This window comes from Schistocerca nitens, chromosome 1 (genome assembly GCF_023898315.1).
Source record: "Schistocerca nitens isolate TAMUIC-IGC-003100 chromosome 1, iqSchNite1.1, whole genome shotgun sequence".
In the NCBI taxonomy this organism is placed as follows: domain Eukaryota; kingdom Metazoa; phylum Arthropoda; class Insecta; order Orthoptera; family Acrididae; genus Schistocerca; species Schistocerca nitens.
Window position 1 is genome coordinate 1,190,279,630 of NC_064614.1, and position 13,527 is coordinate 1,190,293,156.

The 13,527-nt window shown below is 43.8% G+C and overlaps 1 protein-coding gene across 1 annotated transcript; it reads left to right on the forward strand.

Annotated features, from left to right (window-relative positions):
* The first annotated feature begins 4,399 nt into the window (after positions 1-4,399).
* On the forward strand, positions 4,400-9,252 carry LOC126239446 (cuticle protein 67-like). The gene is made up of 2 exons (XM_049947861.1): positions 4,400-4,422; positions 8,726-9,252. The coding sequence occupies exons 1-2, from the start codon at positions 4,414-4,416 to the stop codon at positions 9,206-9,208; spliced, it is 492 nt and encodes a 163-aa protein (XP_049803818.1). The 5' UTR covers positions 4,400-4,413; the 3' UTR covers positions 9,209-9,252.
* Positions 9,253-13,527: the final 4,275 nt, after the last annotated feature.

The following is a 13,527-nucleotide window of genomic DNA, read 5'->3' on the forward strand; positions in this document are numbered from 1 at the left end:
AGTCTGGTGATCCAGTCTGTTGTGTTGCCATTCAATCCTGCCTCGGGCATGGATGTTTGTGATGTCCTTAGGTTAGTTAGGTTTAACTAGTTCTAAGTTCTAGGGGACTAATGACCTCAGCAGTTGAGTCCCATAGTGCTCAGAGCCATTTTTGTTGCCATTCACGAACAGCTGCCAGAGGGTGTTATCCAACAGGATAACGCTGGCCCACATACCGCTCTTGTAACCCAATACTCTCTATAGTGTCGACATTTTGCCTCGAACCGAGAGAGGTGGCGCAGTGGTTAGCACACTGGACTCGCATTCGGGAGGACGACGGTTCAGTCCCGTCTCCAGCCATCCTGATTTAGGTTTTCCGTGATTTCCCTAAATCGTTTCAGGCAAACGCCGGGATGGTTCCTTTGAAAGGGCACGGCCGATTTCCTTCCCCATCCTTCCCTAACCCGAGCTTGCGCTCCGTCTATAATGACCTCGTCGTCGACGGGACGTTAAAAAACACTAACCTAACCTTTTGCCTCGGCTGGCTCCATCACCAGATCCGTCTCAAATCCAACACATATGGGACACCATAGGAAGACAACTCCAGCGCCACCCACAACCAGCACTAACCGTCCCTGTATCGACACACCAAATACAACAGGCATGGTACTCCATCTCACAAACTGACGTCCAGCACCTATAGAACACAATGCATATACTTCTGCATGCTTACTTTCAACATTATGGCGGTTACACCGATTGTTAACGTGCCAGTATTTCACATTTGCAATGGCTTATCTAGCGCTTACATTGACCTCCGATCTTGCAATGTTAATCACTTACACGTGTTACTTAGAAAAAAGTATTCCCTAAATTTCATTGCTCTACATTAATTATTTTTTGGTATTCCGATTTTTCTCCGTCAATGTATTTTGAGCTCTACATATTTAAGTGTTGTATAACTATCATATCTTAAAGTTATTTGGTAGTGTTTTTTAATTCTTCAGTTACAGCATTTTGTGGAGGGTAAAACTGTTTTTATTGTCAAAACTACTTATGTTACGTGTGGAAGGTTAAATCACACTTTGTCTGTTTTTCCACTATCTTGTATTTAGAAACAGAACTTCTTCTACAATCGAAAAAGTGATATCTGAAATAAACAGACTTTCTTTAACGCCTTAACAATTTTATCTGTAACGAAAATAGAATCTTGTGTTAGTTTTCAATATCTTGTATTCCGGAAGGTATCGATATTTAACTTGTAAATGGTTTTTTGATAATACTTCTACTTAATTTGACTCACTGACTTGCCATTGTCGTGTAGTAGAGTAATAATGTAACAGATGCGCTGTTAAATATGTTTTATCTGTCCACTCATCTAATATAGAGTGGCTAGGAAGCTGTTTTCTCGGGTTGCTTGACAACAATTCAAGCAAATCGGGTTAATGGAGTTTATTACAACAAATTAAATTGACAACACTTAACAGTGCGTATTCACATAGGTGTGCCGCAAGCAAATGGCGACATGCAAATAATCAGTGTCCTTCAGTTTATACAAATTGAATACAAGCAAAACAATACAGATCACAAGTCACTGGTATAGCGTTTGTATGACGGCTAGCCGGTACGGTACTTATATTGTCTTCGAGTAGAGGCCGCTCATGTCTTGGTGCCGCCGTAATCAGCGTACTATGGGCTAACGTTGTATCACAGCCTTCTCTGTTCTTCCGTTCTGCATCGCCGTGCTGGCACTTGTCGTCACGCCGTAACAAAATATAGTACTCAAACTTCCTGGCAAGTTAAAACTGTGTGCCCGCCTGATACTCGAGATTGGGACCTTGGTCTTTTGAGGTCAAATGTTCCGTCAACTGAGCTACCCAAGCACAAATCACAACCCGTCCTCACGGCATTATTTTCCCCAGTACCTAATATCCTACGTTCCAAAACTCACAGAAGCTCTCCTGCGAAACTTGGAAGGCAGGCTGTCCTGGGAAAAAAAAAAGCAAAGGTCCCGAGTTCGAGTCTCGGCCAGGGAGTTTTATATCAGCCATAATATCAGCGCACACTCAGTTACAGAGTGAAAATTTCATTCCGAAATACAGTACTCGTCTAGAACTTTTCAAGTGGTTCAAATGGCTCTGAGCACTGTGGGACTTAACTTCTAAGGTCATCAGTCCCCTAGAACTTAGAACTACTTAAACCTAACTAACCTAAGGACAACACACACATCCATGCCCAAGGCAGGATTCGAACCTGCGACCGTAGCGGTCGCGCGGTTCCAGACTGTAGCGCCTTGAACCGCTCGGCCACACCGGCCGGCTCTAGAACTTTTATGAAGTTCAATAGAATACCTGTTGCTAGATGCTTGAACATGTCGTACGAGGGTCACTCTAAAAGAAATGCGTACTATTTTTGTAAAAATACAGATTTACAGTGTGTAGATACATCCTTCTCGCTTGTTTTCAAACTTAGTTCAACCTGTTCCCGTGAGTGGCGCCGTCACAGCATGTCTTCAAGATGGCTGCTACACTTGACGTTCGTCAGAAGCAACGTGCTGTCATAGAATTCCTGTGCTGTGAAAACGAGACAGTGGGAAACATCCACAAGAGGTTGCAAAAGGTGTATAGAAATGCTGCTGTCGATTGCAGTGCAGTTAGTCGGTGGGCAAGTAGGTTACGTGATGAAAGCGGGCACGGCAATATTGAGGATTGTCCTCGCAGCGGCTGGCCTCGTACTGGACAAACTCCAGACAATCTGCAGAGAGTTAACGAATTGGTGACTGCTGACAGACGCATCACAGTGAACGAATTGCCACGCTACGTTGGGATAGGGGAAGGAAGTGTTTGCAGAATACTGAAAGTGTTGGGTTTAAAAAGGTTTGTGCCAGGTGGGTTCCCAGGATGTTGCCAGTGGCTCACAAAGAAACAAGAAAAACGGTATGCAGCGAACTTTTGGAACAGTACGAGAATGGTGGAGATGAATTTCTTGGAAGAATTGTGACAGGTGATGAAACGTGGCTCCATCATTTTTCACCAGAGACGAAGACGCAATCAATGGAGTGGCATCATGCAAATTCACCCAAGAAAAAAAAATTAAAAACCACATCTTCTGCTGGAAAAGTTACGGCTACCGTGTTTTTCGATTCCGAAGGAATCTTGCTTGTGGGCATCATGCCAAGTGGAACCACCATAAATTCTGATCCATATGTGACGACAGTGAAGAAGCTTCAAGCTCGACTGAGTCGTGTTCGACCACATTGCAAAAGCAGGATGTTTTGCTGTTGCACGACAATGCACGGCCACATGTCAGCAAAAAAACCATGGAAGCGATCACAAAACTCGGATGGACAACACTGAAACACCCCCCTTACAGTCCTGACCTGGCTCCATGTGACTATCATCTCTTTGGGAAACTGAAAGACTCTCTTCGTGGAACAAGGTTTGAAGATGATGACTCCCTTGTGCATGGTGCCAAACAGTGGCTCCAACATATTGGTCCAGAATTTTACCGTGCGGGTATACAGGCGCTGGTTCAAAGATGGCGTAAGGCAATTGAGAGGGATGGAAATTATGTGGAGAAATGAAAATATTGTTCCTACATGTTCAAACATGTAGAATAAAATATGGATTAAAAAATGGTGTGCATTTCTTTTCGAGTGACCCTCGTACTTTGGGACAGTTTTTATATTTGGAAAAACCTAATTTTTTCGAACAAATTTCTGTAGTTTCATAAAAAGGGTGGTACACACAAAAAATGAATGCCATCGTTTAGATGTGAATAATAAAAGCATTCCGAGTTTAACAGATAGTGAATGGGGAGAGCAAGTACTTTAGTGATCTGAGAATGTGTGAAAATATCGAGACGATGGCGTAGTTTAAGTTGGAAAGGTGTGATTAGAAAATAAATAGTAGGATTACGAATACGTTTCGCTGCAGGTTGTAAAGTATGGAACAGTCTTGCGATAGTAGATTTCTATAGACTAAAGATGCTGATTCTTGATAATGATGACGTTGACGATTATGACGATAGTCGTGATGGCAATAATCGTTACTATGATGACGATCATGATGACGATCATGATGAGATTAGTCCTTTTTGTTTACCAGTTATTTTGAAATACTATATGACAAACGCACGATTATAGTTCTCACTGGAAGGCCACATGAAATAAGAGAATAGAGGAAGTCGAAATAGGGACAATACTAGAGGTTCCGACCGTACTTTGGGAGACAGTTTCGTGTTGTGGTATGGAAGGTCTGGTTTAGGGGCAGTGCTGGGAGGTGGGGCGCGGCGGAGGCGCATGCATGGCCACGAGGTGAGCCGCGGCAGGACCTTGCGCACGGCAGGTGACGAAACAGCCAGGCGCGGCCAGACGTATATAAACGCATGGCGGGCGCGCTCCTCTCCAGATTCGCTCTGACCACCACTCACACCATGTACAAGGTAAGAGCGCCGGACCTGCCGCTGCCGTAGCAACACCACTTGGTCGCACTGCACCATAATAGAGCCCGTCGCCTACTTTGGATGGAAACCTGCGCTACCTCTTTGTCTCGTGGATCGTGGATCGTGCAGCTAGCAACTGTGCTTTGTGCTTCTTTCGTCGCGTCTCATTTAATGTTTCTTGACCACCGTATCTACAGCTATAGCTTGTCACCCACTGAATACAAGCCGTCGCTTGAGTGAAAAACCAAACTTCTCTGTCAACTGTTTATTTTATCCCTCCTGGAAGGCGGCATGTGGGTCCGCTCCTGAAAACTGAAAGGTTGGCCGAATGCAGTAAGTGAGTAGGAGCAGGAAAAGGTGAAAATCTCTCGGTACTGCTCTTAGAAATGGTTTTCCTATATCACAATATTAACTGAATACATAACTTTGCACTGAGGTGCGAAGCCTTAGACCCGTCGTAAGTAGTACATAGCCTCAATAGCAAGCGAAGTGTCCCGGCCGTTTCCTCTTGATGAAATGGGTGAATCTGCAGCGGAGCTCGTAGCTCTGCACAGCGCCTGCTAGAGGGCACCACCGTCGGTGTCGGTCGTAGTGCCAACTTAAGTACTTGAACTTAAGCCGTGGTATCTTAGCTATCGATACCACATATTTTACTGAAGTCCGATAACCGGCCGGCAGCGGTGGCCGAGCGGTTCTAGGCGCTACAGTCTGGAACCGCGCGACCGCTACGGTCGCAGGTTCGAATCCTGCCTCGGGCATGGATGTGTGTGATGTCCGTAGGTTAGTTAGGTTTAAGTAGTTCTAGGGCACTGATGACCTCAGAAGTTAAGTCCCACAGTGCTCAGAGCCATTTGAACCATTTTGAATCCGATAACCAACCGACTGTTTTCCCACTTCTCATTTTGTAGTGGTACAATATGAAGTTTCAAGCTCTAAGGGAATCTCCTCAGGATATTCCCCGTAACAGATATCGACCAAAGAGGCACACATGTGAAATCACTCGCTTCCATTCACATCGCTATCCTGACTTTCCCAAAATCAAGTCAGACAAATCCCGAGACTGTTCCATAGATGCAGTTGCAACCAATTCGTTTTCCGTTCTCCAGTTTACTTAGAAACCCCATAATTTTCCTGAAGACTAGTCTTTGAAATCTTTACCTCACTGAAACCTGGTGATGGAAGCCGCGACGAAGTACCTTTGGATAGTTTGTTTCTTCCCATTCTACTTTTACAAAAAATTCGATATGCTTCGTCAGTAAATATCAACAGAAATGAGGTATACCAAATTACTTTCCCCCCAGACACGGCTCAGAATATAGAAAGAGTGGACTTTTACGACTATTTACTGGGGATGTCCTCGGAGGAATACAATGACACCATTGTCTTCTTTTGTGAAGACGGTGGTAGTCTTATGCTTCCAACATTGCCAGAAAAGTATTTAATTTTATATTCTGAGTTTATTACTAGAGAATACTCATATCTGGAGCAAAACTTCTGCCTCTTTTCTCTATATGTCATTGGTCAATCTTCACGTCTGTCGTTGACGCACTTGACGCACGGTAGTACAACATCTGTCAATCGACAGTTAGCTTATTGGAACCTGTTGGCGAGAAGCGTTTACGCAATCAGTATTTGACCGTCATGAGTGATGTGACTGTAAATCTTTCCTGGTTGCCAGACTATGAGCCATTCACTAAAGTTACATAGCGTTTTGTAGATCGAGGCCAGGCGACTGTGTTGATTGTGATCCGCCTCTTGAATATCTCTCCACCTTTATTTTTCGAGATCTCGATTTGCTCAAATGAGTATATGGGCTTTCACTGTTCATCTTCCTAGTTTACATAATACCATGAAGACAGTCTACACCCAAGAAGACCATGTAATTCATTATCGTGTACAAAGTTACAAAATATATAGCAACTGGAAAAAGATAAGTACATAATTTAAGATGCAAAATGGGTATTTTTATGTAAAACATACTAATCAAATAAAAAACTACAAAATCAACAATACGAAATTTATCAGAGTTATCTCAAGCAGAATTTGGTGTAAGCTGCAGCTGTCTTGGTATAATTCAGAAGGTCCTCTTGAGTACAATCTCTGGGTGCATCCACTAACGGACAAAAAGATGGTTCAAATGGCTCTGAGCACTATGGGAATTAACTTGTGAGGTCATCAGTCCCCTAGAACTACTTAAACCTAACTAACCTAAGGACATCACACACATCCATGCCCGAGGCAGGATTCGAGCCTGCAACCGTAGCGCCTAGAACCGCTCGGCCACTCCGGCCGGACACTAACGGACACTTTCTATTATTGCATGAAGACTTTCTATAGTGTTCCATTGTTTGTGTTTCACCAAACTTACACTCGTCAGTGTCTGTGTGTGTCCCCATTGTTTCTTATGTTGTTTTGATCGCTCCGCGTCCTTAAGAAGTCGGTTCAACGTTTTCCAGTTTCACCAGTCTAGTTGGAAGCCCTCGGACAGAGCTTACTTTGTGATAACGGCTTGGGGATGTTCTTCTTATTATAACGATTTTATGGAAGATTCAGTTGGTTGTACTGATCTTGAGTATATGAAACCTCGTCTAAATTTAAGCCTTTTTGGCATGAGTTGAAGGGGGTAACGCTAGTCATTCATATGTTTGTTCCTTTCTTTCAAGCTCAGGAATGATCTGACATTTGGTGGGACAGTAACTGATAAACGTCCACTCTAGTAGGTCTCAGGGAGCCAGTTATCTTCCTGTAGGTGCCGTTTAGGACCGCATCTACTTTTTAGTGTGACGAGACATTTTCCAAACTCAGCAACCGAAAAGCACATGGCGAATGCTGTCGAACGGAGTACGTTAGCATTGGTGCCATAACAGAAGTGCTCCCGATTGCTAACCCTGTCGAGTGTGGTACCTGTCTGGTGTCATTCCACGAACTGCGCTACCCAACCGGCTGTATCTGACCAATATGCCGAAAAAATGAATTAGCCAAGCAAAGAGTCGCCTCTTTTTAGAGCTCACGCTGACAATTATTTCACTCAACATCGAAGAATATCCATCATAGCTTATCTCAGTGTCGAGGTTCACACTAATAATCAAACAATGTGCAGGGAAAAGGGAAGGTTTTTGCCTCTATCATGCATAAATCTACAGAAGAGATTCTGCGATACATTGTATTCAAATTTTAAAAAAATTTGTGCCAAAATAAGCACTATAGTTTGATTTTTTAAAGTTATCTATCTTGATGACTTTGTACGCAGAGTGTGATGTATAAGGGTCGCATTAGTTGGTTGACTAACAGCCGAGAAACGTACTAATCTACAGACTAATCTTCAGTCTACTGAAGAGACTGTCAATATTCATAGAGCGGTTCTAGGATCTCGCTCTTCAATTTACGAGACTTCTGTCCAATGAGATCTATGAAGCCTTAGATAAACTTTCCATGTCACATGATTTTAGGAACCTAGTTACATTTTGGGCTGTCACAGACTTCTGTGGCTACATAGCCTCTAATACCTAGTTGTTCATCATAGATATTACCATTTCTCAAACCGACTTATCTTTTAATTCTGACATTCATCGAGAGTTCACGTGAATTCTTTTTATTTCCTGATGACTGCAAGCTGTTTTGCAGCAACCGCCACACCCACATGTCCATTAGCAGGTTAATTCTCCGATTTCTCCAGACGCTACTCACTCCTAATTCCTTAATCATTCCCCACAATCCAAGTACCACCTGTCTGTCCCCTCTCTCTCTCTCTCTCTCTCTCTCTCTCTCTCTCTCTCCCTCCTTGGGGTTAATGTCGTCTCGCCACCGATGCTGTGAAATATGCACTTATTTAGTTAAAACAATGAAGTAATCAAGTGCTCACATGTTGTAATGAATGAATTTAAATTTACTTGTGTGATTCATTGGGAAATTAATGTTTCTATTTTTTCTGGTTTTTCCTATTCTGAAGGCCAATGTGCATCCCCGCCCGTTATCCTACTGATCTGAAATTTCACGCAATTCTTTTTACATGGATTGGAGCCAAAATCGAGAGTAGACCAAGGAAAAGAATATCTTAAGAAGTTTAAAATGCTGCTCAGGATTATTTTCATGATTATTTCCCAAGAATTAGTATGCAGGAGACAATATTGTTGATGATTTATCATTTTATATCAGTGTTTTAAATGTACGTAAAGCAATCCGTCGGTCTTCGTCAGAAATGGGTCTTATTAATCCTATGCAAAGTGGGATGGTCACGGTACGCAGTATGACTACTTGTAAATACGAAGTACGACGCCACCACTGACCGTCCCGTACGTTACAGCTCGCAGTCTTCGCCGCCGTGCTGGCCGTGGCCCGCGCTGGCTACCTGGCCGCCCCCGCCGCCGTCTCCTACGCCGCCCCCGCCTACGCCGCCCCCGCTTACGCCGCCTACGGCGCCCACGCCGTCGCCCCCGCGGCCATCACCTCCCAGCACTCCAACATCCTGAGGAGCTTCGGCAACCTGGGACAGGTGTCCACCTACTCCAAGACCATCGACACGCCCTACTCCAGCGTCAGCAAGTCTGACGTGCGCGTCAGCAACGACGCGCTGGCCCATGTCGCCGCCCCCGTCGCCTACGCCGCCCCCGCCGTCGTCAAGGCTGCCGCCCCTGTGGCCTACGCCGCCCCCGCCGCCTACGCCGCCCCCGCTGTCGTCAAGGCCGCCGCCCCTGCCGTCGGTCTGCTGGGAGTCGCCTACTCCGCAGCCCCCGCCGTCGCCCACATGACCTACAGCAACGGTCTGGGTCTCGCCTACGCCTGGTAATCTGACCTCACTTCCTGGCATTCCGATGTGTCATGATGTGATGATTCAGAGCATTATATTTATTTGTAATTTATTGTAAAATAAATTATAACATTTTTAATGTGTCCCTTTCTTTGTGAACTGCCTTGTTCCATTCCTTACACACAGACCTTCACAGACAACACTATTTGGCTGTGACTTCTCAAGTTCTTATTTCTGAAGTGGCCTCAGTCTTCAGCCGGTCACAGGAGTTTTTCATATTACAAACAATTTTTTCGCCTTTGTTTTTATTGTGAAAAATGCTAAATCGCATTGTTTTTCAGTCTACATTAAACTATATGTTACTCAGCAACAGACTGGCTAAGTTAGTTCACCGTTGGAGAAAGGCCAGGGAATTTGGCATCCAGTAGGACCATCCCTAGTAAGGCATTAAATCATTGTTGTGTTGGTACAATTCTTCACGTTGATGGCAGTTCTACAACAAGTCTGCCTGATACCTTCTGGGCTTTGTTCGATCATGCTGCTGGTTATACTTTGTCTTTGGTAGGAGGACTGACACGATTGCACTCGGCATTACAAGAACAATGTGGGAGATGCATGGAATTGCGACTTTTCGAAAGCTGACATTAAAGGCTACGCAATAGTGTTTAACGAATGTCGCTCCACACTACCTTCAAACGACGCACCAAACAGAGCATGACACCATCATGCCAGGCCCTTGTGACAAGTGAGTGAAAAGGTGAAGGTGATTATGTTGCATTCATGTCAATAATGAATCATTTGGTGGGAGCTAAATCTATCACAGAATACCCTAAACACTGTCACCATCATATTCATAAGACTTTCTGGAGGAAGGCACCCCTGAAAAGGCAGACATACTGGTGCAAAATGAAGTCCCGATACACCTGACCTATTACAGTTGCTCTGTCAAAAACATGCAGGGGTGTACGTGGACCAATCATAATCTCACCCCACACCATCAATCCACGACATCCATACAGATCCCTTTCAAGGACATTAAGGGGTTGGTTTCTGGTTCCTGGTTCACGCCAGATGAAAACCCGGCGAGATTCACTGGTCAAACTAAACCTGGACTCATCCGTGAACATAACCTGGGACCACTGTTCCAATGACCATGTACTGTGTTCTTATCACCAGGCTTTACGGGCTATCCTATGACTAGAGGTCAGCGGAATACACCTTGCAGGTCTCCGGGCGAATAAACCATGTATGCTCAGTCGTCTGTAGACTGTGTGTCTAGAGACAACTGTTCCAGTAGCTGCGGTAAGGTCCGGAGCAAGGCTACCTGCAGTACTCCGTGGCTGTCTGCGGGCACTGATGATGAGATATCGGTCTTCTTGTGGTGTTGTACTCAGTGGACGTCCCGTACTGTAGCGCCTGGACACGTTTCCTGTCTGCTGGAATCGTTGCCATAATCTGGAGATCACACTTTGTGGCACACTGAGGGCCCGTGCTACGACCTGCTGTGTTTGACCAGACTCCAGTCGCCCTTGTATTCTACCCCACATAACGTCACCAGTATGTGTTCTTTGAGCCATTTTCAACACACGGTCACCATTAGCACGTCTAAAAATGTCTGAACACTTACTTGCTGCACCATACTCCGACATGCACCAACAGGTCTCTGCGTATGTGGACTGCTGCCAGCGCCACCGTGCGAATACCGCAGGTCAAATGCACAGCATGGTCATACCCCGAGGTGATTTAAACCCGCAAACCGCCCACCAGAGCGTTGTTTCACAATTATCATCAATTTATGAGCATGAGTGTATATTACTCGATATCGAGCGTGCTGGCACAGAGGTGAGACAACCTGTTTTCGGAAGAACAGCGGATCATATCATCGTCAGATCCTTATTTTCTTTTTCAGTAATTTTCCTATACTTCTCCAATCGAATCTGTGCTCTCTACCTAAAAAATCGCCATCTACGGGACCTTAAATTCTAATCTTCTTTCTTTCGTATTTTACCTCGCGCCATTAGCTGCCTGCTATCATGCTTGACGCTGAGGAACCAGATCTTGTTATGATGGAAGGCAGGATATGTCAATGTGGGTGACAATTAGCAACAGTGGTTTACCCCAACTACCCGGCCACGTCGCTCCAGTTTTATTAACGGAGGGAAACATTTTTATACACTGCTAGATAGGTCACGAACATGTGCCATATAGTTTCTTCTCTAGTGAATGGATGCAGTAGAGTGTGGTGATTGTGTTGTAAAAATTTCAGTATAAGATATATTAATTCTGTACGTTTTATCTCGTGACAAATCGCCTTGGCTACCACATTGGTGTCACGTTCCAGGACTTAAGGAGTATCTTCGGTACAGCTTCATATTGTGGACTAGTGAAGAAAATACTACTTTTCGGAATATCTAGTAAGTTATTTCCATAACTGACAAGCTATTGATGTATCATACAGCTTGGTAACAGGGTTGTTTCTCTCCCAGGAGAGGAGTATCAAAATGCCGACGGATGGCTGAAGATAGACGCCAAGTCTCACGAAAGTCTCCTTTCAGAGATCCAAGAACCAACAGCAAGTAACGAATCTACGAATATACTAGAATCCCTACAAAATGCTTCTGTGGAAACTCGAGGACAGTATTTGGCTCATCACAACGCTACAGAGCGTTTAAGCACACATTCTTGCAGCACTCTGTGCGAAAGTGGACGAGAAGAGACCCTTTCCTGTAGTACAATGGAATACAAGTTCTGCAGTGCACTACACACTGGTTAGCAGAGTATAGATGTAGAAACGAAAAACACAGGAAAGAGATAGGAATAGTAAGAAAATATTTTCAACAAATATAAATACAATGGAAGAACTAAAAGATGACTATTTAAAGCGGCAGATTAACAAATTCCAAGACTGTTCACTTCCTCCTAAAAGAAAAAGCATATTATCGGCTGTTTATGAGGACTCTAATTTAGCTACTGCCAATATTAAATGGCGATCTAAAAAAATAAAGTTTACACAAATTTAAACAAGAACGTGTATGATAAAATTAATGATAGCAAGTCACTGTGACGGTCCAGTTATATTGTTCGTCCGTAAGGCTTTTTTAGTTCCTCTACTAAGTTATAAGGCTAGGACGATGTTGCTGAACGACAGAATTAAGCTACATGTAGCGGATAAATTTTGTACTAAATGTATAGATTGATTTTGAGAATGAAGCCATGATCCAGGTACACTGATTCTTTTTGTTTATCTACCCGATTGGCCAATTTCAACCTTTGGTCATTTTCACTTATCTTGAACTTCCCGATTCAATATATCACTGGTGCCTGTAGACAGGAATACATCTTACTTCTGTGCAAGTGTGGCACGAAAACAATACACTATTGTACATGGTCACTACCATTATCATATTCATAAACAACATCGCAGACCACATGTCTAAAATGTTGCACCTCTAGTTCGTTTAGCTCGTAATCTGGGCTGCAGTCATTACGCTTCACACGTACCTACTACGTACGTGATCTCCGCAACATTACCTTTCAACAAGATAACGCAATACTACACGTTGCCCGTGCGGTTTTAGGCTACCTCGATGCACAGGCTTTTTATTCTGTGCCAACCTTTTCATCTCCTACCTCCTAAACTATTTGCTGGATGTATTCCAATTTCTCCCTTCCTCTACAGTTTTTACCCTCTACAGCTTCCTCTAGTTATTCCCTATTGCGTTAACAGATGTCCTATCATCCTGTCGCTTCGTCTTGTCAGTTTTGTTTCCATACATTACTTTCCCCGCCTATTCTGCGGAGAACCTCATCATTCCTTACATTATCTGTCCACCTAATTTCCATCATTATTCTGTAGCACTACATGTCAAGTCTTCGATTCTTTCTGTTCTGGTTTTCCCACAATCCATATCTCACTACCATACAATGCTGTGCTCCAGACGTACATTATCAGGAATTTCTTTTTCACGTTAAGACCTGTGTTGATATAGCAGATTTCTCTTGGCCAGAAAAACCTTTTTCGACAGTGCTAGTCAGCTTTTTATGTCCTCCTTACTCCGCCCATCACAGATTATTCTGCTACATAGGTATGAGAATTCCTTAACTTCGTCTACTTCTTGATCCCCAATTTTGATGTTATCCTTTCAGCTTGAATTTTAATTCCATTCTCGAAGCTTTCTTTTATTTTCCTCATTACTTCTTCGATACATGTAAATTAAACAGCAGCGGTGGAAGCCTATATCCCTGCCTGATAACCTTTGTAATCCGACCACTTCGTTCTTGGTCGTCCACTCTTTATTATTCCTTCTTGGCTCTTGAACGTATCTACACTCCTGGAAATTGAAATAAGAACACCGTGA